We start from the raw sequence: 27,001 nt of genomic DNA, 5'->3' as shown, positions 1-27,001 counted from the left end.
AGAGTAGGATTACAGGAAACTTGGAGCCTACCCAAGCAGGTTTGGATGTAAGGCAGGAAAAATCCCTAGTATGCAATATGTATGATAAGGCTGATATTAAGAACAAAAAGAATATGATATTTCAACTATCTGTTTTGAGAGAGAGAAAAAAAAATTGAAAAAAGGGAGACAAATATTTAAAAATATAATTCTGCTAATGGATTACTTTCACAATATCAGGTATTTTGAGTTGTGAATATGAACTAAAAAGATAAATTAATAAATTTAGAATAAATAGAAAAACCCATTAGTATGTTTAGTTTTTCATCACTTGGCAGACTCTCTTTGCCTACCTACCTTTGTTTGTATCACTTCATTGTTAAATGATGTTTTTAAAGCAAAAGTGATTGGTCAGTAACAATATGCTGATCTTATATGATGACTTAGTCAGTGTCTCGATCAGTGCCGTTTTATTTTCAACAACCGGGAGTGGCCTCCCCTCGACTTTCTTGTATACTCAGATGTGGGGATGGATATTTGAGGATTAAACCGCAAGACAATGATTATATTTTTATATTATGTACATTAAGGAACCATCAACAACAAATCAAATTAATAATATATAGAACAATTAGGTTCAGGTAAAGCATGACCCCATCTGGGTGATGGATTTGGCCCAAAAGTTAATACAGACCCACAATTGTGGTGTAACAACCACATGCCGAATTTCATCCATCTATACACACACACACACAATTCCAAAAAATAGTATTTTTGGACTCTGGGAGGTCTATGACGTCAAGATTCATTAAAATATCGAGGTCGAATATTTTCATGATTACTGTACTTTCTCTATACTTCGTATATGAGAAAGTAAAAATGATTTCCTCTTTGCGAAGTGACAGGTGAATTGCTGTCAACAAAAAGCAGTCACCTGAGAAATAAACTGAAATGTTACTCACTCGTGATTTTTCTGTCCATATAGTAAACGTTTTGTTGACCAGCACATTCTGATTTCAGCCATTTGAATTACATCTTGATGTACAACAAGCACAAAGAAAGGCGGCATGTAAATAGCTTTTTATTTCACACACTTTATGCACCCGCGTTCAGCTCGCTCTGTCACCGCAAATGCTGTGTGAACACCCGCCCTCAGTCACCAACCGCCATTCACTGGATGAATATGTGCGGGCAGTTCGTGTTGGATGAATTTCTGTTTTAGAGTTAAAACATACAATGGTTAAAGACTAATGGCAAGAATATTCATTCAAAAACGAAAACTAAAAATATTTTAGTAAATTATTACTTTATTTCAGTTAGTCTTTCCAGCTACTTTAATAGTTTCGTTTAGTTTTAGTTTTTCATTTCGGTTTTGTTAATTATTTTATTTCAGTTTACGAAAATGTTTTTTAAATAATAGTTTCAGTTTTGATTTTAGTTTTCGTTAACTATAATAACCTTGGTCTGCATTATTGTCTTTTATTCTATTTGAATGTTTTGTATATCCTGTGTTTATCTTTATTTAGTAAAGATATTATTTGTAGCCAATGTTATATAGGTCCTGTTGTTCTTTTTCAATTTTGGGTAGGGTGCTGTATAAATAAATTGTGCTCTTATTAGTATTTTTATTTTTTTCTTTTGATGGCCCATTGTTTATAATAATAAGTGACAAAAACTAGAGCAGTTCTATATAACACAATTAATATATTGCATAATGTAGTGTAGAATATGTATTGCCGTTTTCTTCACATACATGTTTAAAAATATTAGATTGGCTTAAATGTTTATTCTAAATTGGTTTAGAACAATATTGCACACATGCATAGTACATTTTAAAAAACGTAATCACTTTTATTATTAACGTTTCACTAAACTCTAACGTGGTGTGAACATTATAATTATATTGTATAGTTTGTTTCATGAATGTAAACGATAAACTATTTTCAGTTAACACAGATCTTGATGATTTTAATTTTTTCGACATGTTAAATGGTTCCCACAGATCCGAACACAACGTAAATGTTAATAGTGTATTTCACAGAAACGATCTGTATTGTTTAGTTTGATGTATGACATGACGTGATGGCAGAAACCCTCTGAACTTCACAATGATTCGTATTATTTGGTTTCTAAACGGGTCTTTGACCCGACGTTACTTTCCAGGCTTTGCCAAGACCTGCCGAAACCTTCCAAAAGTAATTTTACGAAGTCAGTCCTGAAATGAAGGTGATGCCACTTCCGGGTCTAAAACTGCGGTGACGTATGGTGCTGTGGCTCTGCAGGTGGATGCTGTTCCTCCGCGGTGTCCAGTTCAATGACAGTCACGGAGGTGGTGAGCGGCCGGCCATTAAAAGAATAGTGAGGAGTCAGATTAGTAAAAATGAAAAACAAACTGGAGTCCATGACCGTGGAGAAGAGTCTTAGAGAATACAAGCTGAGAACAACAGTATCTGTATTTACACACACGGCTTCAAACCTGCTTAACCCAATGCCGATATTTACATGCATTGCTTGAATAGATACTTAAATGTGTGTCTTTTTTCCCATTTAACTTGTATCAAATATGACAAACTCACATGTTTCAGTGCTAAAGCCAAACCAGTAATGTCTGTTAGTGAGTATTAGAGAAGTTAATAGAGATTTGAGGTTTGTGTTACTGCCTTACAGTTCTGTCAGAATGAACTTGAATCTCAGCCTGTTTTTTAAGTCTCTATGCAGTTTCCATGTCTGCTCTTTTATTCTTATTTTCTACACTTCTCTAAAGATGCTCTGGTTTAGTGGCCTGGGAAATCTAACTTATCTTGGTGTAGTTATGGACTTGAATGTGAGTGTACCCTATGGAGGTCTATAGCTGGTTCCTGCCCTGTACAGGAACTCTGGTTTCCTCCCTATACCCCAATAACTTCTCTTTGTATTTGTTTTGCGCTGGACCACGGTGGTGAGGTTAAGGTCCATATGGCTAACTTATACATGTGACTTTATCATTCTGAGCCAACCAGGTTGTGTGGGGCATCCCATGTGCCACTCTTAGGTGAACACCACTATCAGGACTGGCATCCTTCTTCTGGCCAAGACCCACTTTCATATAATGAGAATATTCTTGAATTTCAATAATGAGCCGCTTTTACTCTGCGCCCCCCCCCCCCCCCCCTTTTAGGTTTACCCATAGCACACTGGTCCGTCAGGGTGGAGCTTTAAGAAAGACTGAGGCACACAAGGCCTCCACCATGCCAATCTCACAATACTGGGTGGTGCTGCTGTTTGACAGGAGTTTATTAATGTGTTAATTACTAAAATATTTGTGATGTGTGCAGAGTGTACTTAAACAAGATGAAGCTGATAAACTTGAAACTTGTTTCAAAGTTGTTGAAAATGACAGTTGTTTTGAAGAACATTTTTGTCCTGGAGCATGTCAGATTTCCTAACCACAGTCGCCGATCTCATCACCTGACCACGTTAATTTAAGCAATTGTTGTGTGCCAACCATTCAGCAGAGTCGTGGTCAGCCCTGTTTCTAACAGCCAATATTTTGCTGCTGATGAAGCCCAGGGTGTACAAAGGGTTATCAGCTGTCGCTCTTCAGCAGCAATCTTCGCCCTTTAGTTTATTTTTTCCCCTTTTGTTTTGCTATCTGATACACGAAACAGAAAGAGGAGCATCTCTTATTTTTGGTAGGTTCAAAACCTGCAGTTTCTTATTCCTCTTCACTTAACTCTGTGCCTTCTACTTCAGGTAAACATTCACTGGTTGTCTGCTCTCCTGCACACACAGTCTGCCCCTAAGACTAAAAACAAAATCAAACCTGTTTAAATTTATCTTAGCGAATCGCAGGCTAGTTGAAGTCAGACATTGGGTGTCTCACATTAGGCGGCCATCTTTACAGGGACACACCGCCAACTGCCTCCATCTCGCTAAGATTCTGTAAATGAAGGCTGTGACTTAAATACTGGTTTTGGATTTTGTAAGCTTGGGGCAGTTTCACATTAGACAAGTTGACCAGCGATTTTAAGTTCCTCGTTCATATGCCCCTGTTTTTTAACATAATCCTGAGGCCTAACTTGTATAAACCTTCCTTCACATTAACTATTAACAAAATTCTGTGATCCTAACAGTATTGAATGTTCAATCAAAGTAGTGAATACTGTTAACTCACAACTGTGCAAGATGGTTGTCTTATTCTTCTAGCCTGTTGGGCCCTCCTTTCATTCCTAAACTCATTTTACAGCTAAAGTGATGAGTTACTGTCTGATTGCTATGAAATGTCTGCCTTGACATCAGCTTTAACTAACAGGATATTATAAAAATCAAATGTCTTTAGATCTGAATGATGGCGTTTTAATGGAATTGATTCCTGTTTTTTTCCACAGACAGAGAATAATCTGCCATTTACTGTAACGTTTAAATGGATTATAATATGTGAAAGTGGAGACGTGAGGCTGACCTGAATATCATGGAGGAGAGGACCATAAATGTTAAGGAGGAGGACTGTGAGTGGGAGAGTGTCCACCCCAAACAGGAGAGTCTGGACATCAAGCAAGAGGACAGTGAACTGGGGTCAGTGAGTATTAAAGAGGAGTGTGTCAGCACTGAGATTCACAACTGTATGAGTACTGAGAGTGACAAGAAAGATGACCTTCATTATGGAGATCAAGATGGAGCAGTGACCGGATTAGTCTGTTCTCATAGAAGACACTCTTCATCTCCGGAGTCTTCTATCAATGTAAAATATGAATCATTAGAGTCTGACACAAAGATGACTGAAGGAATATCATCTCCTAGAACTGTGGAAGGTCAGCTACCACCTAAGACGTCATCTAAAACAAGTAAGTGAAAAATAACAAATCAGTGTACGTTTTAGGGTCAGGGTCAGCTTGGCTGAGATACTGTTGAGCTGTCGGCCAGTTCCCTGAGAAGTGACATCAACTAGCAGATATAAAGTGATGACAAAGTAGAATTTCTTCAGTGCCAATACGTATCATTGGCTCTCTTTAAGGGAACTAAAATACAGTTTGTACATCATAGCTCTAATATTTGAGGTGTCATGTTTGTCACATCAATGCACATTATAATAACAGCTTGGTGAATTGAATTATTCTTGCGATTCGTCAATTAGCTGGTTTGACTGCCTTTTCCTTCTTGATCGAGGGTGTCGTCATTTCCCAGTTTCTCTAAAATGTTGTGTATGTATGGGTCAGAGTTACTGTAAATATGTTTGTTCCCCTGTCAAGTTTCTTTAGTAAATCATGACGTTTGTATGGGAGGTTGCATACACACGTTTCGAGTCCACTTTTATGTGTATGCAAGCTTTATAAATGAAGCCTTAGGACCTTCACTAGCCAATCTTTAGATAGGTCTCAACCCAGGCAGCCTGACCCCAAACTCAACAGGAGGCTTCAGCATGCACAAGCCCAAAATGGATTGTTGGCTTAAAATAGTTATAATAAAGCACTCATCAAATGTCAGTAAACAACTGAAGGACCACCTCTCTGATATCAAATATATATGCTGGGGGTGGTCCTTGAGGAGTGACATTGGTGTAACCTCACCTCTTAGGGTCTCACCCAAACAATACAAAGATATTTGGGTAATTAATAAACAACACAATATAAACAACTTGAAATTACATAATCAGAATGAAAGGGGAAGTAATATATGAAAAATATGGAAAGCACTAAATAAGCCAAGATGTTCTTTTAAATACCTGTATTTGCTCTCCCAGCTTTACTTTTATCGCCCTTTGTTATAATTTCCCAGCTTTTTTTCTCCTCTCACTTTATTATCTCCTGTTGACAATCTTAAACAGTTATCTTGATGTGATGTTGGGACAGCTTAACTGTTAGCTAAACTAACAAGCTTGATAGACTGATGAATGGTCTCCTCTTCTCTGTTACATTTCTTATGTTCTCGCTGTGTATGTTCATGAGCAGATCTTTATCGAGAAGAGACGGCTTTGCAAGAACCCACATTACTTTCCTTTTATTTGTCTGAGTGCCTCTAAGCCACACCTCCAGTCTCCTCTCATCGTTTGAACACCTGACTTCACGGGACTGTAATGGTTTAAATGACGAGTTCAGCATGAACAGTCCAGTTGTTTGTGTGTTATGAGTTCAGGTTATTTGTGTTTGTCTGTGATTGTAGTGCAGTTGAAGATCAGACCACATTCTCAGGAGGAATTTGGGCAAAAATTCAGGAGATGCCATAGGGTTCAAACTTTTTCTTGCATCTGTAAAGCAATTTAAATTCTATTGAAGATTTTAAGCAACACATTTTCGGAGCTGCTTAATCCAACCAAGTGTCCATCTCTGTGCATCTTTAGCTAACAGTCTTGTGTTTGACCTGTTTGTGTTTTGCAATGTGTATAAGAAAACAGAGAAACAGTTGGCAACCAGTTTTGGGTAAATTTTACACAAACATTAAGATGTTCTTTACACAGAGAATAACAGAAAATTGAATAAGCAACCAAGTAGTGTGGTTGACAGTAGGAGTTTAGGGGCTTTCAAAACTTGACTTGATGTTATTTTAGAAGAATTAAGTGGATAGGAATGGTGAATGGTGGGCTGAATGACCTGTTATCATCCAGATTGTTCTAATAGAGCTGCAGTCACCCGAAAGAAAATTAAGGACTTGTTGTTGCCTTAGCTCTTCACTTTATGTATTGCTTCATCTTCCTTTCTCATATAGCAGGCCTTTTTGTGCTTTTCTTTAGTATTGTTTAAGTTTTAATTTCTCCAGCTTTGACTTGTCTGTCATTTTAATGGTAAATGTTCAGGTTGCTCAGCTAGTGCTGTATTTCAGCTGATGGAAAGAGAAAGACATTGAAAGTGGAGTTTAGATTTTCATGGGATTTTTTAACATGTACACACTTGAGAAGTCTTGGTGTGTTAGAATGTTAATGTTATTTATTGATTGTCATGAGTATCACGTTGTGTTTAGTAAAGATTTACTCCATAATAATCATGTGATTATTGTGACATCATATTGGTGATTGTGTTAAGGTTGCCTTGGGCATTTCTGGAGTATTTGAAATTGCAGAAGAAGTCCTGTGTTTGTGCTTTTTCAAACAGATTGTTTTCTTTCTGATTTCTTCATTTAAGAATTATGTGCTTTCTTCCAGTTTGACTTTCAGTTCTCCATTTGGCTCATAGTTTTGGTATCCCCTGATTATTTTCTTCTCAGTTAGCATCTTTGCCGTTATACTATCTACAGTATACACATTATAATCTACGCGGTATAGAGTCTGAATTGACCATGTTCAAGAACTCGTGAGTAAAGACCGCTGTAAGGAGCTCTGGACAGGAGCTTGTTGGTGTTTGTCATGATGACAGCCCTAGTAGACTTTGGAGGATAGCAGTACCTTACAGCATCGCTTAAAGAATGCAGTAAGGGAAACTGTCAAGTTGACGAATGAAGCCTTTCATGTAATTTTAGCAGGGACATCTCCTGATGTGAATGAAGTTAATCGAAAAGGTGACAGACGTCTGCAATTGATTAATAAAAACCCACAGAAAGAATAATTAAATAAGACTTCATTTGCATTCATGAACTCATATTAATTTTAATATACAGTAAAACGCAGCACATTTAATTTCAGTTAGCATAGTGCACGTCCATGACTATTATAAAGGGCAGTATAAGTGAGACTGGTGGGTGATAAAGCTGACCAGTCCTGGTTTCACCTGCCACTCCTCATCCAGAGCAGACACTAATACGAGTAATGGCTCTGATCTCGGGTTTCTTTATCTTATAATTTTTCTCCTAGATAACTTGTGCTCCTGTGGGTCACTGCATTGATACTTCACTTTGTTCATTCTTCTGTATTGCTTTAGTGATTTAAATGAGCGTTTTTTGTATACATTTTGCATTTAGGAGTTTGCATGATGCTCAATTGAATAATGGCTATGCTTTAACAGTACTCCATGACACTATCCTGCGTATACTGTTTTTACAAATTAATCTCAAAAATGTCTCATCAGAGCATCAACATACCTTTTGTTATATTGGTGTGACATATGAATTGTTCAGATCGGAAGACGCACCCTGGTTCTTTGCAGTCAAGGCCAGTGAAGAAAGCCCAGAGGAGTTTGATTGAGGCTGGCCTGGCGGCTGATAACTCTGGAGCAGTTTCCACTGTTAATCAACTGATGGGCTTTATATCGGAGCAAAATGAAGTTCTAAGTGTGACCTTGAATGCATCAGAATAGAGGAGGTTATCTGACCTTCATAGTGATATTGTAGAAATTAGAAATGAAAAGCAGAAACTCCTGTCAGTTTTTTTTCAGGTCTGTGCTCCAGTGCAGCAGCATGACACAGAGAGTATTCCTTTTATGCTGAGACCCAAACTCCCCATAAGAAATTTTATAGACAATAAGATGGAATAAGCAAAGGCAAAGTCAGAATTATTGGAGTTCCATATAATAAGAGTGGGAAAATGTTTGGCTTTATAAAGAAATAATGGCTTTTTTGGTTTTCAACCATTTCTAATTTCAGGCTGGGCATATAGAATACATACCAGGCAAAATGACATGTCTACGTCCAGTCTGACTGAGTTACTATTCTGAAAGATGCACACAAAAATTCAAATATAACTTTTGAAGGATGGAAGGTCTACTTTTACTCCCAATTATTCAGTCAACATCACACCAACCCCACAAGACCTCGTCTCTGGTGATCAAAAAGGCTCCACAAATGGATCTTTCTGCTTTCCTGATTTGTCTGACAAAGCTTCAGACTTCCTTCACTATCGGGCAGCGGCATTTCACTGACCCTCAACAGACGCTCGGTGTCCTTGACTCCTTCATGTCACTGGTGTTTGGCCACTTTGACTGTTTTATGTATGATATACCAGTACTGCTTAGACATTTTCCTGAATATTGATTCATAATGGCTACTTCCTTTTTTTTTTTTTCATGTGTGTATTTCGTGTGTGTACATTCACATGTGATTAGAGAGTCATTGCGGGTTGTGAGGGGTCAGGACACGAGCCTTTCATGGTACACATACCCTCAAGCCACAATTGTTTAATATTTGCTTGCATGTCATATTTATCTTAAGATGTGTTTTTTCATATTTTCACCACATTGACTCTTGTATTGTGAAGGTTGGGGTGAGGATGAGATTGTTTACATTTATTAGCTCTCTCCATGTTTGCCCACTCATAATCAGAACCTGTTGATTTTTTCCTGTGTTTTTATTTAACTCTTTTAGGGCTAATTATTTTTTTTGTTTTTTTTTCTCCCAGGGCTGAATATTTTTCCAAAAACTAACATTTAAAAAAAAAAAAAGAACACAAAGCAATTGTTTAACATATCAAATCAACAAAAATATTGACTTTTGACAAATGTTACTGTCTTGCATGTTGTATGAGCCTGCATACTCTATGATTTCACATACATATCACATACATTTTACACAGCAAAGTCTGATCTCGCTCAAAGCAGCCAATTTCAGTCATTGCCACATTGCACTCCTTACAATACGTGTTGCTTTGGTGCCTCCTTTTCAATTGTCTGTTGCTGCACTTTCTAACATATATTGTTAGTGTGTACTGTAGAGAGAAAAGTTACCCATTTGCCATCATGCCATGCCACTGCCACCAAGTTTTCTGCTCGCATGAAAACAGTATTGTCACCTCTTTTCCTCTTCAGCCTGTCTGGCCTGTGTCTCCTGTTCACCCTCACTGTGCCACAAGCTCCAATTCCCCTGCTCTGTAGATCTATGAACAATTCTGGGCATGTATAAAATTTGTCCAAATGTACACAACATGACCCAAATGTTCATAGCCCTGAAGTAGCTCCTGCACAACCTGACTTATCAAGGGACAGTTTTCTCTTTGAAAGAAATTCTTTCCTGTATATGTAATTACTTTCAGGCAGAAACCAGTGTTTGCTTCTGCCAGTACAAAATCCTTTATGCCATACTTTCTGGGCTTGTCTGGCATATATTTGCAGAAAAAAAAGCATCCCTTTTATTTTATCATAGATTCATGCACAGACAAATCACAGCCAGGCTGATAAAATTGTTTCTATGTTGGTTCCACAATGTCAAGCAGGGGCTGAACTTTATGCATGGCATTATAGCCTGGCTCACCCCATGGGATTTGCTTCTGCGTATAACCTGTCCAAAGCCACCAGGGGACAAAACACGTTTGGACCAATGCTCCCTGAAGTTACATCACCAGTTCTGTCCCATCTCTATTTGTAATGCCACAGCGCACTTCATCTTGTCTTTTGTTGTGGGTTTCCACTTTGAAAAACGAGAATGCGATGCAAGCGCAGCCTGCAATTCAAAAAAATTCTCTGCCTACCTGTTTGTCTCGTCTGACAGTAGCTGAAAAGCAGCATCAGGAGAGAGCAGCGTGAAGTAGTTCAGCAGCTGGTGATCTGTCGTGTCCAACAGCAAGCCATGCCGTCTTGTGAAGTCCGGTAGCCAGTTCAGCTCCCACAGATTAATGTCTGGGTATTCCTCCCACACGAACCTTGCCGTAGGTGCATCGGCTGCGCGAATACGCTCAGCTGGCAGCCCATCAGCTGGTGCGGCATCAGCTGGTGTCCGATCATCTGATGCCGGCTTCTCACTCTCTTGTTCGATCTCCTGATCACTGTCAATAAAATCAGATTCTAAAAAATCAGAGTCCGACTCAGCGATAATGCGCAAAACATTGTCTGCCAAGTGTTTTCTTTTCTGCACTTGCTTCGCTCCCTTGTGATATGTCGATGCCATCTTGCCTTTGTTTACATTTCGCAACTCACGCACACGCAAGGTTTAGTTGCCGAGTCAACGAGTCTAGCATTCCTCCAAGCACAGAGTGAATAACTGTGACGTGACAGTGAGTTTTATCGCCATTAACAGCTGATTGTCACCTTCTATCTCTGGATGTCGACTTTTGTCGACATTCGCCGTCAACCCCTCTTGTCGACATCCACCCTAAAATAATTAAGTGACCGCGGTTTAGATCTTTTTCATATACGGTTTAGGGGTGGGATTCTGGAACTACTGTCTACATTGTACATGATTGCTGGTTGGGCTACTGGGTCAACTCGTTTGGCACCTTGTAACGTATTTCACTTTTTCAGTTACAGTTCTCCTTTATTGCTGTTCTTTGTTTTCCTCTCTCCTGTCTAATCTTGGTGTCTTCTCTTCTACTTGTAAGCACTCAAGTGTTGCCGATTTATTATCTTTGAGCTTGGCTGATGCAGCCTGTTTTCAAGATTCGTTTCCTTTGGTTAAAGACATTCATCGAGCTGTCTCCACGTGTTAGTGTGTGGCAGTGTCCTTCTTGGCCACTAGTAAAATAACATGGAGTTTTGGGCCGAGTTCACTATGCTGTACCTCTGAAGGTTCTTGATTCTGGAGGTGTTTCAGAGGCAGGTTTTATTTTGTATTGATGGAGATTGGTTGAAGAAAACTCACCTGTGTTGCTGTCTATGTCCCACATCCATAGAATAACACATTATATTCATCCTTTCCTTTCTTTGTGTGAATTTCAAATAATCATCGGTATGGGTGCAAATGCATTTATTAACTCCCTGCTCGATGAATCACCTTCCCTGTTTAATCAGCATTTTCCTCCCTCTTCACAGATGTTTGCCAGATTTATTATGGATCTAAACTCGATTGATGTATTTGTATTCTTGTCCTCATTGTCTGACCACCACTGCATTACGTTTCAGCTTTTTCTCCCCTCGTCACCATTTTAATTTGGATTTCATTAAACAAACCTCTGCTAAAGTTGAGGAATTTATACCTCTAAACAAAGACTCTGTTTAAGATCCACCTTGTGTTTGACTGGCTATTAAAGAGCATATTCAAGGCCTGACCATTGCTAATGTCTCCAAATATTCTCACTCGGCATTCAATAGTATTGACAACTTTGAGAAGTGTCTGAATGATCTTTTAAATTCACACGTTTTTCTGATCGAGTCCACAAGCACAAAATGACGCTAATCAGAGAGAATGTAAATGACTATCTTGTGCAGAGTTGAGAATTCATTTCAGGTGCACTCGTTGCTATCCCTCTGGTGCTAAACTGAGCGAGATGTGAGCTCTTAAACTGCACAGATGAAATTTGTTAGCCTCCATGTCCTAAGTCGAGCAAAAATATAGTGATAGTACAGATATATAGATAATATTACTAACTAGTGCTTGGAAATTAATAAGGTTTTTTTTATTTTTTTAAACTTTCCCCTCTGCTGAACTCCCGTCTTTGGAGTGATTGATGTGTTTTATAATTTTATTAATTTACCAAAACTCTCACAAAATGATGCTGCTTTTCTGGAGGCCCCTGTTTAGCTGAAGAAATTAAATACATTACAGTGATCCCTCGCTATATCACTCTTCGACTTTCTGAGAACTTCTATCTACCCCACGATGGCTCCTAAACGTGCTGCTTTTTCTAAGCCTTCTGACAATGAAACTAAGTGCCGGAGGAAGATGCTTACCATCCAGGACAAGGTGAAACTATTGGATATGATCAATGATGGCAATACCCTACAAAAGCCTCCTCACGCATATGAAAAGACAGCGCCAGCAACTGCCTATCAAGATGTTCTTCAGCCACGCACCCAGACACCCACTGCCTACTCCTAGTACTCCTTCAGCGGAAGAAGACAACGACGCACCTGCTGAAGATACTACACCACCTTGTCATGCTTGGGTCAAAGATTTGCACAGAGACACAGGAGGTTGTAGAAAAAAAAAGAACTTTATTCAAAGCACTGCAAACAAACATTTGTCTCTTTTCAAAAGTTTAAACGTGCTCCATGACAAGTCAGAGATGACAGTTCCTCCAGGAGCAGTGAATGTCTGAGAGAGAAACAAAACAACCAATTCCAAAGCTGAGAGGCGCAGCACAATACTTTTAAGTAAGCGGAGTACCGCGTGAGAGGGTTATCGTGCGTTATAGCGCAAGTAAGAAGGGTAAGGAGCAATGTGAAGGTAGACTGTCAGCTGTTTCAGGGGTTTTCCCAGGGGCGTCTGTGTCCTCTGAGGGTGCGATCAGCGCTCCAGCTTACAACCTGAAGACTCTCCTACTGAGCTTGTGCCTTCATAGGTTAGTGGTTGTGTGTAAGAACTGTGTGTGAGTGTAATTAAATGTACAGTACCATAATAATAATATGATATTTGTGACGTCTAATATGTCTTATTTTCTCTTATTTTGTCTAATATAGTGGGTAATACGAGTGACTAACGGGTGTTATTTCATGTCTAGAGGGCTCTAATAATGTTAAAAAACGTATGTAGAAGGTCGTAAACAGGTTTTCTATACTCTTAACTGCGAAAATATTCGATTTATAAATAAAGAATCTTACTTAGTGAAAATTCATTTATCGCGGTAGAGTCTGGAACGGATTAACCGTGATAAACGAGGGTTCACTGTAAATGCATTTTTAAATCCATTTGCAACAAAAAAAGCCCCTGACGCAGGTGGTATGAAGACTTCTATTTTGCATTTCGGCCACAAGTGTCCAGTTTGCTGTTTCAGGTCAGGTGTCACGTGGGTCTCTGGGATTTTTCAGTGACCAGCGTGTTTTATTCATTTATGTTTTACTCTGTTCTCACTGTATATTAAAATATTTTTGCTTTACTATCCTCTGCCTCTTTTTAAAATCAAATTTGGCTTTGGACTAACTGTTTACAAATATTAAGACACATTCTGTTTAATAAAAGTTTATTTCACATATTTGACATGTCACTCTACAATGTAATGATGGGTCATGATTATTACTTTCTACCTGCAATAATTAACAATATATAATGTTATAATATTTTAAGAATATGATGACAAAATGATGATGCCATTCTGTAATGTAGTTAAAAAAATCAACAATAGTCATGTGATCTGTTGATTTTACTATTTTAACTTCTTAGCTCATATAATTGTGCTCATGTGGTGAGTAGTTTCAATACAAATGAAAATAATGATCAAGTTGAGGCTCTATTCACTTGCTACTTAAGTCTTATGATTGCTTATGCTTATCCAAGTTTGTTCCTAAATCAAACCAATATTTATTTAATGTTGTAAAATAATGTCAGTATGAAAGCGGTGATTTAAAAACTAATTTTTTTTATCTTTTAAACTTTATACAGGAATCAAACTTCACTGCTGTTCTGAATGTGGCAAACAGTTTTCAAGAAGATGTACTCTTCAAAGGCATCAAAGAATCCACACAGGAGAGAAGCCATATGACTGTTCTGAATGTGGTAAAAAGTTTATACAGAGAAGCTGTCTTCAGATCCACCAAAGAATCCACACAGGGGAGAAGCCGTATTGCTGTTCTGAATGTGGTAAAAAGTTTAAACAGAGAAGCTGTCTTCAGATCCACCAAAGAATCCACACAGGGGAGAAGCCGTATTGCTGTTCTGAATGTGGTAAAAAGTTTAAACAGAGAAGCTGTCTTCAGATCCACCAAAGAATCCACACAGGGGAGAAGCCGTATGACTGTTCTGATTGTGGAAAACAATTCTCTTATAGTAGTCAATTTCAGATACACATTAAAACTCACTCAGGAGAGAAGCCGTATTGCTGCTCTGAATGTGGCAAAACGTTTTCACAGAAAAACAGTCTTCAGAGCCACCAAAGAATTCACTCAGGAGAGAAGCCATATTGCTGTTCTGAATGTGGCAAAAAGTTTTCACGGAAAAGCAGTCTTCAGAGCCACCAAAGAATTCACACAGGGGAGAAGCCATATTGCTGTTCTGAATGTGGTAAACAGTTTTCAGAAAGAATCGCTTTTCAGCGCCACAGAATAATTCACACAGGACAGAAGCCATATTGCTGTTCTAAATGTGGTAAACAGTTTTCACATAGAACCAGTCTTCAGAGCCACCAAAGAATTCACACAGGGGAGAAGCCGTATTACTGTTCTGAATGTGGTAAACTGTTTTCAGATGGAAGCAGTTTTCAGCGCCACAAAATAATTCACACAGGAGAGAAGCCATATTGCTGTTTTGAATGTGGCAAAAAATTTTCAAAGAGAAGCAATCTTAAGAGGCATCAAAGAATTCACACGAGAGAAAAAAAATGACAAAAAACTCCTCCACCTTGCCCACAGATGATCACAGTACAATGCTAAGCAATAGAAGAAAGAATTCATAAAGTTTAATGAAAACAAAAAAAGATCTAATTGGGGAAGCTACAAGTAAAGTGGTAAATACACTGGCCACCTCCAACAGCCTGATGTGGAAACAGATCTTACTCATGCATAGCTTATGAGGGGCGAACTAAGACCAACAGATGTACGCCTCATCATAGGTGCACAAAACAGTGTCTTGGACACAAAGTGGTTCAGATCAAAAATAGAAAAAAATAAATAAATATCCCATAATTGTCCCTTCTGTCACAAAGAGCTAGACACAGTCACACATCTTGTTGCTGGGTGCGAGGTACTGATTGCTGAAGGATTTTACACTGCACAACACCACAAAGTGGCCAGGCTCATTCACTGAAAACTTGGTAAGAAGTACAACTTACCCTCACCAGAAAGACACTGGGACCACAACTCAGACCGCACAATGGACAATGAGGAGGTGCAGGTCACTTGTAGCACAGCAATACTGACTGACTGAACAATAGAGGCCAGAAAACCAGATGTAAGAAATCCTGGATAACAGAAGTATTAGCTCCTAGTGATTACTCAGTCCTAAGAATGGACAGGCAAGAAAGAAACAAAATACCAAGAAATGCAGTCTGAGATATGACAAATGAAATGTGGACCGAAAAACAAAAACAGAAGAAGTGCCTGTTGTTCTAGGATGAACAGGACTGATAAAGAAAAACGTTCAGGCCCATCTTGACAAATTACAATAACTCCTTATGACCTGCAAAAAGAAGCCTTATTAGGAGCTCTGTAAGCCGTGCTGTTTCTTTGAAGGACAGGTGATTGGCAGGATGATGCCGGACTTCGTCCTGTATCCAAACAGTGCCATTTTTCGCCTTTACGCCTGGTGAAGCTGCGTTGTTCTTATATGTGAGTGGATGTTTCTTGCGGGGAGATCTTCTGTTTTCTTTCTCCGATCCGATTTCACCTCTGTTATAGTGTGTCTTTATTTGAAAACAGCAGTGTCAGATCGGGGCGAGCGTGAATGCAACAGAGAGAATAAAACTGAATAAAAAAACGCTAACTTTGACAAGCACTATAAATTTACAGCGGTTGTTACAGACGCAAATCAAATGTATGTTTTTATTGTATAATATTAACAATAATAGCAGCTCTCTTCTCAAAGCGGTAAACTTGATATGCTGCCAGCATCAAACCCAGAAGCTCTTGATTGGGAGTCAGCAGTTCTTAGCATTGCACCACGCAAGCTTTCATAACAACTGCCTACTGTAACCTGCTTTCTTTTTTGTTCAGTTATAGTCTTGAATAAAAATGCATTTGTTTTGTTATACTTGTACTTTTTGTGAAAGTATTTATTTGATATTTGGACTTCAGACTTCACACCTTATACACATGTCGTAAAGACAGTCCTTGGGTGTGTGTGGGAACTGTTAACATTTGAATCTGATGATTGTATATGGCACGGAACTTACCTCTCTGTACTATTCTGTCCTCTGCATCTCCTGGAGTTCAAAAGAAATACCAACTTGCAGCAACATGTGGACACTGGCCAAGATCAGAACAAAAAACCAAATGTGGTCACTAACTACAACCGCATGAAGGTATGCAAATGAATATAATGTTGCATTAGTGCAACAACGTTTTCCGAAATGTACAATACAGGTCATAAAATGAATTTTTCCAAGTATCATATATACCTAAGTCTCTCTTTTTTTGTCAGTGACATCATGGATCAGAAGGTGCATACTAATTCAGCGTGAGCAGGAGCACTCAAGAATAAAACTAAACAAAAAAAAAATTGACATCCACAGTCATTCTCAGTCACGCACACCACTCACATCCACGTCCACAGTTTTCCCAGTCCCAGTCTCATTCGCACACAAGATCTGACCCAGTTTTCAAATAAAGAGGGGGTATAACAAAATAGGTTTGTTTGTTATACCATGTTTTTATCTGAAAACGGCGTCAGATCTGGGGGGTGTGTGGGAGAATAAAACTGAAAAAAAAACAACGCTAACTTTAACTATAAATTTACAGACGCAAATCAAATGTATGCTTTTATTGTATGATTTTAACAATAAGAGCAGCTCACTACTGAAAATGGTAAGCTTGAGAAGCAGCTGATATCGAAACCACGACCTCTTGGTTGGAAGGCAGCAGGTCTTAGCATTGCACCACGCAAGCTGTCATATCAGCCGCCTACCGTAACCTGCTTTCTTTTTTCTTCGGTTAAATTCTTGAATGAAAGTGCACTTGTAAATAAATAAACAAAGGTAAATAACATTCAATCTGACTTTTATGTAAGTAACATATAAATGTTAATGTTTTGGGCATGTGCACCGTTCTTACATACACCATCCTTTGTATGTAAGAGCCTGGGGTTCCTGGGATCGTGAACGCGGCGAAGAGAATAAAACTGAATAAAAAAAAAAACAAACCTAACCTTTACAAATATCATACATTTACACCGGCTGTTACAGACTGAAATCAAATGTATGTTTTTATTCTAAAATAGAATAAGAGCAACTCAGTTCTCAAAACGGAATTGAACCCGTGAAGTTTTGATTACCGGTCAACAGTTGATACCGTTGCACCACGGAAGCAGTCGTAGTAAATACGTGTCAATGTCGCACCCTGACGCGGGTTCTTTTTCTCCAGTTACAGTGGGTACGGAAAGTATTCAGACCCCCTTCAATTTTTCACTCTTTGTCATATTGCAGCCATTTGCTAAAATCATTTAAATTAATTTTTTTCCTCAATGTACACACAGCACCCCATATTGACAGACAAAAAAAGAATTTTTGAAATTGTTGCAGATTTATTAAAAAAGAAAAACTGAAATATCACATGGTCCTAAGTATTCAGACCCTTTGCTCAGTATTTAGTAGAAGCACCCTTTTGAGTTAATACAGCCATGAGTCTTCTTGGGAAAGATGCAACAAGTTTTTCACACCTGGATTTGGGGATCCTTTGCCATTCCTCCTTGCAGATCCTCTCCAGTTCTGCCAGGTTGGATGGTAAACGTTGGTGGACAGCCATTTTTAGGTCTCTACAGAGATGCTGAATTGGGTTTAAGTCAGGGCTCTGGCTGGGCCATTCAAGAACAGTCACATAGTTGTTGTTAAGCCACTCCTTCGTTATTTTAGCTGTGTGCTTAGGGTCATTGTCTTGTTGGAAGGTAAACCTTCGGCCCAGTCTGAGGTCCTTAGCACTCTGGAGAAGGTTTTTGTCCAGGATATCCCTGTACTTGGCCGCATTCATCTTTCCCTCGATTGCACCCAGTCGTCCTGTCCCTGCAGCTGAAAAACACCCCCACAGCATGATGCTGCCACCGCCATGCTTCACTATGGGGACTGTATTGGACAAGTGATGAGCAGTGCCTGGTTGTCTCCACACATACCGCTTAGAATTAAGGCCAAAAAGTTCTGTCTTGGTCTCATCAGACCAGAGAATCTTATTTCTCACCATCTCAGAGTCCTTCAGGTGTCTTTTAGCAAACTCCATGCGGGCTGTCATGTGTCTTGCACTGAGGTATGTGTGGAGACAACCAGGCACTGCTCATCCCTTGTCCAATACAGTCTCCACAGTGAAGCATGGCGGTGGCAGCATCATGCTGTGGGGGTGTTTTTCAGCTGCAGGGACAGGACGACTGGTTGCAATCGAGGGAAAGATGAATGCGGCCAAGTACAGGGATATCCTGGACAAAAACCTTCTCCAGAGTGCTAAGGACCTCAGACTGGGCCGAAGGTTTACCTTCCAACAAGACAATGACCCTAAGCACACAGCTAAAATAACGAAGGAGTGGCTTCACAACACCTCTGTGACTGTTCTTGAATGGCCCAGCCAGAGCCCTGACTTAAACCCAATTGAGCATCTCTGGAGAGACCTAAAAATGGCTGTCCACCAACGTTTACCATCCAACCTGGCAGAACTGGAGAGGATCTGCAAGGAGGAATGGCAGAGGATTCCCAAATCCAGGTGTGAAGAACTTGTTGCATCTTTCCCTAGAAGACTCATGGCTGTATTAGCTCAAAAGGGTGCTTCTACTAAATACTGAGCAAAGGGTCTGAATACTTAGGACCATGTGATATTTCAGTTTTTCTTTTTTAATAAATCTGCAACAATTTCAAAATTCTTTTTTTTTGTCTGTCAATATGGGGTGCTGTGTGTACATTAATGAGGGAAAAAATTAATTTAAATGATTTTAGCAAATGGCTGCAATATGACAAAGAGTGAAAAATTGAAGAGGGTCTGAATACTTTCCATACCCACTGTATATTCTTGAATAGAAGCACACTTGTTCTGTTTTATTTGTACCTTTTGTGAAAGTGTTTCTTTGATATTTGGAATTCAGGCTTCACACATTACACACTGCATGTTTGCATTTTGTCAATTATTACTAAAACATGAAAAACGTTTCTGTTTTAACGATGTGTTTACTGTACATAGATTGTTGTAGACACGGAACACACATGAAATGCAAGTGTTCCAAATAACGATTTAGTATTTATAAAAGGTGTGATTTTGCTTGAGTTCTCACTCTATACAACTCTAAGCAACTGACACGCAGGTAAACAGACTTGAGCTGAGAAAACTGTGCGGGGTGGGGGGATGTGATAGGAGGCTGCTTGCTGTTTGCTGCTTATCTACACTTTTACAGGACAAAGGACGCTGACAGAGAGGTGTGAAGTGATTTAAGGTGGGACAGATCTACAAGTTTTTTCATAGGCTCTGGTAATTCTAGTGTTAAGTGAGTGAGAAGTTAAGCAGTACAATGAGACTGTCCTGACTAAAGAGTGAAGTTCACTCTTGTTTTGATGGTAAGCACACCAAGAAAATTTGGAAGAATTAAACCTGAGAGAAGCTGAATTGCTGTTGTGAATGTGGCAAACAAATCTGGCACAGAAATACTCTTCTGATGGACATTAAAATTCACGCAGGAGAGAAGCCATGTGGGTGTTCTGAATGTGGCAAACAGTTCATGGAGAAACAACCTTTTGGATACAACATCTACATTTATTTATATTGTACATTTTTATATAAACAATGTACCTCAAACTGCTTTACAAGTTTAAATAAGAAGGAAGTTAATATAAACATAAACAAAATTAGGCAATAATATTAAACAGCATGTTACAAAGAAAAAGGTAATGTTGAATGGCCAAGTGGACAAAAATCACCCTTCCTTTTAGGTGGAAGAGAAAAAAATCTGCAGAGGATCCAAGGCCAAAATACTTCCTGGCTGCCACTGGGCATTCTAGCTAACATTGTACCTAAATCAGTCCTCATGGTTTACATGCTTCACATGAAGATTTTGATGATGATGATGGCCCTGTGGACACCTGGGACACCCGCCATTCAATCCATAAACAGGAGGCAGTGTGGTATGTTGATCAGGAGGTGGTGGAGCACATCGTCACCACAGAAGAAATGGAGAAGACAGCAGAGAATACTACAGATTAATATGGAACTGCACATCACACAAGAAAATGATAATCCAGTGTCCATATAGACTGATAGGGATACAACTAAAATGTAGCTATGAAAAGCCATTTTAAATAATGGGTTGTTATCATGGTTTTTAATGTTCTGCAGTATTAGCCTGGTGAATTTCTATTGGTAAAGTATTTTAAATTTTAAGTGTGTAACTGCAAAAGGCCACCTCACCAATTCTTTTCATACTAGGGGGCTCCGCCCCCTGCTCGCTTCGCTCGCCAACCCCTGGCGTTGGGACATGAGAAAGAGTCAGATGTATGAATTAGATATAGAATAGTGTGCAGCTTTGGATGATGCCCATAGAAATAACAAATAGAGTGTTTGTCATATATTAATGTTTTATTGGAATATTTCTTTGTATACAACATTAGCAGTAAAGATGGTGTCTTGTCCTTGAATGAGTCTTCCTTGGCATGGATTATTTATAATTTTAACTTTAACGTCAGATGAACGGCGAACATGTGAGAAGGCAACATAAAGTTGTCCATGTCCAAAAACGGGTTCAGAGAGGTAGATGCCAACCTTGTCCATGGTTTGTCCTTGTGATTTGTTGATGGTCATGGCAAATGCAGGTTTAATGGGGAACTGTCGGCGTTTCAATGTAAAAGGTAATTCTAGCTCAGAACTTGTAAGGTCAATTCTAGGAATGAGAACAGTATTGTTAGCATGTGATCCTGTAAGAAATGTCGCTTGAATAACATTGCGTGTCATTGTGTTGACGACTAACCGTGTGCCATTGTATAAACCCTGTTTTGTGTTAAGGTTTCTTAATAGCATGATTATTGTTCCGTTTTTAAGGGCAAGGTCTATGTTCATTGTCGTCATCAGAGTCAACTTTGTCTGAGCTTAGAAAGATCTGTGTCTCTCCAGGAAGTAATGAAATGACTTGGTTATTAATGTGATTAACATTAATATTTTTTGGACATAATATAGTGCGTTGTGTTAACAGGGGTATTTGGTCTAATGTGATTGCTGTTCCAAATATCTCTTTTACTAAGTCGTCTGAGATAAAGGATTGTGGAATGGAAATAATATCTGGGTGAAGTCCATCTGTATTTGTGAGTGTACCATTTCCCAGTTGTATTAGCCAACTGTTATATTCTGGATCTGGACATCGCATGTTTTGTACCAACTGTATTGTTTTAAAGCAATGCCAATTGTCTGCGTATTTTAAGGTGGACTGAACAATAGCTGAGCGCATGGCATGTGGAACAATAGCTAAGCATTGTCTAAAATCTCCTCCTAATAAAAGAACTTTTCCTCCAAAGGGAATATTATTATTCATCAACGTTTGTAGAAGTTTATCAATGGTGTTGAGTAAGTGACTGGATGCCATTGTACATTCATCAATAATTATCAGTTTTGCAAGACGGATGTCTCGGGCATTGCTACTGTGAATGTTCATAGTGGATACTGATGTCTCTGTGATTGGGACCAGTATTTTGAATATTGAGTGACATGTACGACCATTTATTAACAGATTTGCTGCCACTCTGGAGGATCGCAGTCACTGTTAATATGTTTCCTTTTCTGCAGTTGAACGGTTAATAGTGCTTTATTGTAAGGAGATCCACCTATGGTGACACCTATGCTGTCTAGTGTGAAGGTGTTGACGTTCACTTTAGAATATGTGGCTTTGGGTGTCACTTCTTATGGATGTGTGTGTGTGTGTGGGGGGGGTGGGGGTGGGGGGGGGGGTGGTGAGGATTGTTGTTGCGCGAGCGTCTTCTTTCTTTTTGTGTTCCTGTGTCTTGTTTGAATCCCCCTCTTTGTGTGTGTCCCGTCCGTTGCTTGTAGGGTCTGTGGGGTGGGCTTCGCTCGCCAACCCCTGGTGTTGGGAATGACAAAGAGCGTGATGTATGAATGAGATATAGAATAGTGTGACGGTGTAGATGATGCAAATAGAAAGCAAACAATAAAGTGTGTGGCACAGTGTAAAGGTTTATTTGAAAATTTCTTTGTACACGCCGTTTAAGTGTAAAAGGTAATTCCAGCTCAGAACTTGTAAGGTCAATGAAGATGGTTATTGTTGTGATCAGAGTCAACTGTGTCAGAGCTTAGAAAGAGTTGTGTCTCTCCAGGAAGTAATGGAATGACTTGGGTATTTATGTTTTCCACATTAATATTTTTTGGACATAATATAGTGCGTTGTGTTAAAAGGGGCATTTGGTCTAATGAGATTGCTGTTCCAAATGTCTCTGTAACTAAGTTGTCGCAGATAAAGGCTTGAGGAATTGTAATAATATGTGGCTGAAGTCCAGCTGTATTGGTGAGTGTACCATCTCTCAGTTGTAATAAGCAATTGTTATGATCTGGTTCTGGACATCGTATCTTTTTTACTAACTGTATCTTTTGAAAGCAATGCCAATTGTCTGCGTATTTTAAGGTGCACTGAACAATAGCTGAGTGCATGGCATCTGGAAGAATAGCTAATCACTGTCTAAAATCTCCTCCTCATAAAAGTACCTTTCCTCCAAATCGAATATTATTATTCATAAACGTTTGTAGAAGTTTATGAATGGTGTTGAGTAAGTGACTTCATGCCATTGAACATTCATCAATAAACAACATTTTTTCAAGACGGATGTCACGTGCAGTGCCACCGTTAATGTTCATAGTGGATACCGATTTGTAGGATCTAATGCAGTTGATAAAGATTTCACTTTCAGGTACATCGTCAGTTATAAGCTTCTGTAGATATTCAGTATATGAATGTAAAGAAGGCAGTCTAATTTGACCCTTTTGACAACAACGTGTAAATGTATAACTTGTATTGCCAGTTGTTTCTTCAGGGAAGTGAACTGAATGACAATGATTGCAAATGACATTCATTAATCGGAATGAATTTTTCCGGGGTATGTTTTGCTTGTGCCGTTTGAGAGGCGCGTTGTTGCATATGTAGTATTTGGGACGTGTTGTTTTGGAGCTGTAATCGATTTGCCTGTGCTGTGTGAGAAGCCCGTTGTAGCCTTCGCTGCCATTAACGTATGTCTGAGACGGGAGGTGTTTCGTTTTGAATCCGTGCCTGTTGCGATGCAGCACTTTGATTGATAGTTTGCGTCATGTGGATCTAGGATGTAGATTTGTGCATATTTGCGTTGTTGATTTGTTTCAGGGTGCACTGTTCCAATGCGATGCAGTATTTGTGCACATATGGGAAAGCAGTATGGGCCATTGCCTTTTGGTGGCCTGATATTTACTCCGGTATATGGAAAAGCAAATGAACTATTGTAGGATCTAATGCAGTTCATAAAGTTTTTACTTTTAGGTACATCGTTAGTTAGAAGCTTTAGTTGAGCTTTGCGTTTTTGGAGTCGAGACATTTTTTCTTATGGATGTGTAGGGGGGGGGGATCGTTGTTGCGCGAGCGTTTTGTTTCTTTTTGTGTTCCTGTGTCTTGTTTGAATCCCCCTCTTTGTGTGTGTCCCGTCCCTTGCTTGTAGGGTCTGTGGGGTGGTTTTGTGTTCTTTTTTTTGGTCTTCCATGGGCTTGTTGAATCCCCCTCTTGGTGTGTGTCCCGTCCTGTCCCGTGCCTGTAGGGGGGGGGGGGGGGTTGGGGGGGTGGGCGGTATGGTCGTGCCTTGCTATTGTGCGCTCGTCTGTTCTTTTTTTTTTGTTGTGTTTAGTTTCGTGTGCAATGTGTTTCGTGCTTTCCCCTCGTTTGAGTACTCTGTAATGTTTTTTTTCCTTATTTTGGTGCTTGTTGAGCCTCATTTTTGTGACTCCTTTCTGTATGTGCTCACTCCTGTTTTCTGTGCTCTTGTCGGACTCTTTTTGCGCCTGCGTCTCTCGCGGACCCTCATCCGCCTCTGTCGCCCTCTTTTGTCCGCCTTTCTCGGGTCCTCAGCCGACTCTCGCGGACTGTTTGTTGCGCCGGCGCAGTACGTCTTTTTGCAGCTACGGCCCATGGCCGGATGTGCCTGCGTCCATCATCCGGTTTAGCATTCTCGGTTAGTAATATGGATTGGATCTTGAAATTCTAAGTAGACCTTCATTTGAAGATCTGAGGTTATGACTGGGAGTGTAAGGGGACAGACATTCCAAAATGTAGGACTGGGTGAGATTATTTAAGGCTGTGTAAACCATTACAGTCCATCTCCTAATTACAAACAGGTTCCGTTCCAGCAGTCTGTTTGTAACTCCATTTTGTTCATAAATCCACCACGTATTGGCATCTGTTGATAAATGTTCTAGTTTCAGACAGCTCTTGATTTGGACATATAGACAATGTTTTTTGGTAGTTTTTAATGTGCTTTGAGCAAATTACAAGTATTGTACATGAAATAGTTATTTTTGTTATTATAAAGATCTTCCCACCCCTGCTGCCACCATTCAGCAGACGTGAATTATCCTTAAGTGCTAATTTTGGACTTGAGGACCACTTTGTTCATATTTATGAAAGTTCAACATCTCAAACATTCGTAAGTAGGAGACTATCTGTTGTCGTTTTTAAAGTCAATTCTAAATGACACGAGTAACCAAAGTAACGACCTAAAACTGATGAAATGTGTGCAGATTTTCTTTTTCTGGTTAAGATTCTTGCTGCTGCATTCTGCACTAACTGTAACTGATTGATGGCTTTCTTAGGTAGTCCTGTAAAGAATACATTATGGTAATCTATTTGACTGAAAACTAAAGTTAGAACTAATTTTTTAATGTCTTATAAAGTTATAAGAGGTCTAACGTTAGCTGTATTCCTGAAGTGGAAAAAACAGTCCTGGTAATCTGATTAATATGTGATTTAAAATTGAGGTCAGAGTCAGTGATTACTCCTAAATTCTTTACCTCCAACTTCACTTTTAAGCCTAAGGCACCAAGTTTATTTCTAACGCCCTCACAATGTCCATGTTTGCCAATAACTAAGATTTCTCTTTTCTCCTTATTAGTCAGAGAAAGTTACTATTCGTCCATTCAGAAACACAAGTAATACACAGGATCACAAAAGAATTCACTCAGGAGAAGCCATTTTGCTGTCCTAAATGTGGAAAGCAATTCTGTCACAATAGCACTCAGTCAGTCATTTTCCAACCTACTGTATCCTAACAAAGGGTCACGGGGGGTCTGCTGGAGCCAACCCCAGCCAGCACAGGATGCAAGACAGGAACAAACCCCGGGCAGGGCGCCAGCCCACCCCAGACAATACCACTCTTCACAATTTATTTTTGTATAGCCCAAAATCACACAAGAAGTGCTGCAATGGGCTTTAATGGGCCCTGCCTTTTGACAACCCCCCAGCCTTGACTCTCTAAGAAGACATGGAAAAATCATTTTGTAGGGATAAAAATGGAAGAAACCTTGGGAAAGGCAGTTCAAAGAGAGACCCCTTTCCTGGTAGGTTGGGCGTGCAGTGGGTGTCAAAGAGAAGGGGGGCAATACAATACAATACACAGAACACAAGTAATCCTCAATATAATATAATCGTGCGATAGACATTACAAATACAGAGCAGAATTCACAGTAGATGATATCAAATAATACGATTTGGATTTGTTCAGAGTCCTGGAGACCTCGGCCATCAAGCTGCCTCCCCCTATTGGCCATTCCACAGCTGAGACAGCACTGGGCCAGCCCATCCAATGAAAGGACCCCTCTACCTGACGATTCCTGTGATCCTCCATCAGAGATGACTTTATCTTAGACAGGCAGAACAACTTGGCAGGTGGGCCGTGGCATCAAGTGCCACATTTGAGAAGTGAGAAGAGAAACAGAATAGGTGAGGCTTAGTAACAAATTCTAACTATCCTGTTATGTTTTATTGCTAATGACCAACAACAGAGGTGCAGTCTGCACAGTTAATCAGCAGCTCTAGTCAGGGTGTGCTAAACTGAAGTCGTGAGTCTTCAGCTGGGATTTGAATGCTGAGGCCAAATGGGCATCTCTTATAGTAGCAAGCAGACCAGTCCACAGTTTAGGGGCCCTGTAACTAAAAGCTTGACCTCCCATTGTTATCTTATTAATCCTTGGAATTCTAAACAGACCGGCATCTTGAGATCTTAATGTGTGTTCTGGTTTGTAAGTCATGATAAGTTCAGACAAGTAAGCCGAACCTCGGCCATTTAAGGCTTTATATGTTTAAAGGAGGATTTTGAAATCTGCCATTAACTTAACTGGGAGGCAGCATAAGGATTTAAGAACTGGAGTTATGTGTTCATATTTTCTTGTTCTTGTAATAATTCTTGCAGCAGCATTTTGGATTAACTGAAAGCTGAATAAGAACAGTTTGAACATCCACTGAACACCGCATTACAGTAGTCAATCCTACTAGAGATAAATGCATGAATTAATTTCTCAGAATCCTCCTTATTTAGAAAATGCCATAATTTCCAAACATTTTTAAGATGGAAGTAACCTGACAGACAAGTTTGAGATGTGCGCTTTAAATGACATACTCGAGTCAAAGATAACACCAAGATTGTGGGCTGATTCAGTAAAATTAGTGGTGATTCCAACTGAGTTAAATGATGACAAGA

General features: G+C 39.4%; 2 protein-coding genes across 2 annotated transcripts in view; one reads left to right on the top strand and one right to left on the bottom strand.

Moving 5' to 3' along the window:
• Positions 1-15,684, top strand: part of LOC127526412 (gastrula zinc finger protein XlCGF52.1-like) — a 44,688-nt gene extending 29,004 nt beyond the window's left edge. Inside the window, exons 2-3 of the mRNA XM_051921855.1 lie at positions 4,347-4,802; positions 14,065-15,684. Of these exons, the coding sequence (XP_051777815.1) occupies positions 4,430-4,802; positions 14,065-15,002 (1,311 nt within the window). The 5' untranslated portion in view covers positions 4,347-4,429 and the 3' untranslated portion in view covers positions 15,003-15,684. The remainder of the gene's footprint in view (positions 1-4,346; positions 4,803-14,064) is intronic.
• The window catches only part of LOC114642003 (zinc finger protein OZF), a 1,360,360-nt gene that overhangs the window by 550,022 nt on the left and 783,337 nt on the right, over positions 1-27,001 (bottom strand). The gene's annotated exons all lie outside the window — the stretch shown is intronic.

The sequence above is a fragment of the Erpetoichthys calabaricus genome, assembly GCF_900747795.2.
Source record: "Erpetoichthys calabaricus chromosome 1 unlocalized genomic scaffold, fErpCal1.3 SUPER_1_unloc_27, whole genome shotgun sequence".
NCBI lineage: Eukaryota > Metazoa > Chordata > Cladistia > Polypteriformes > Polypteridae > Erpetoichthys > Erpetoichthys calabaricus.
This window is presented reverse-complemented; position numbering and strand designations above follow the sequence as displayed.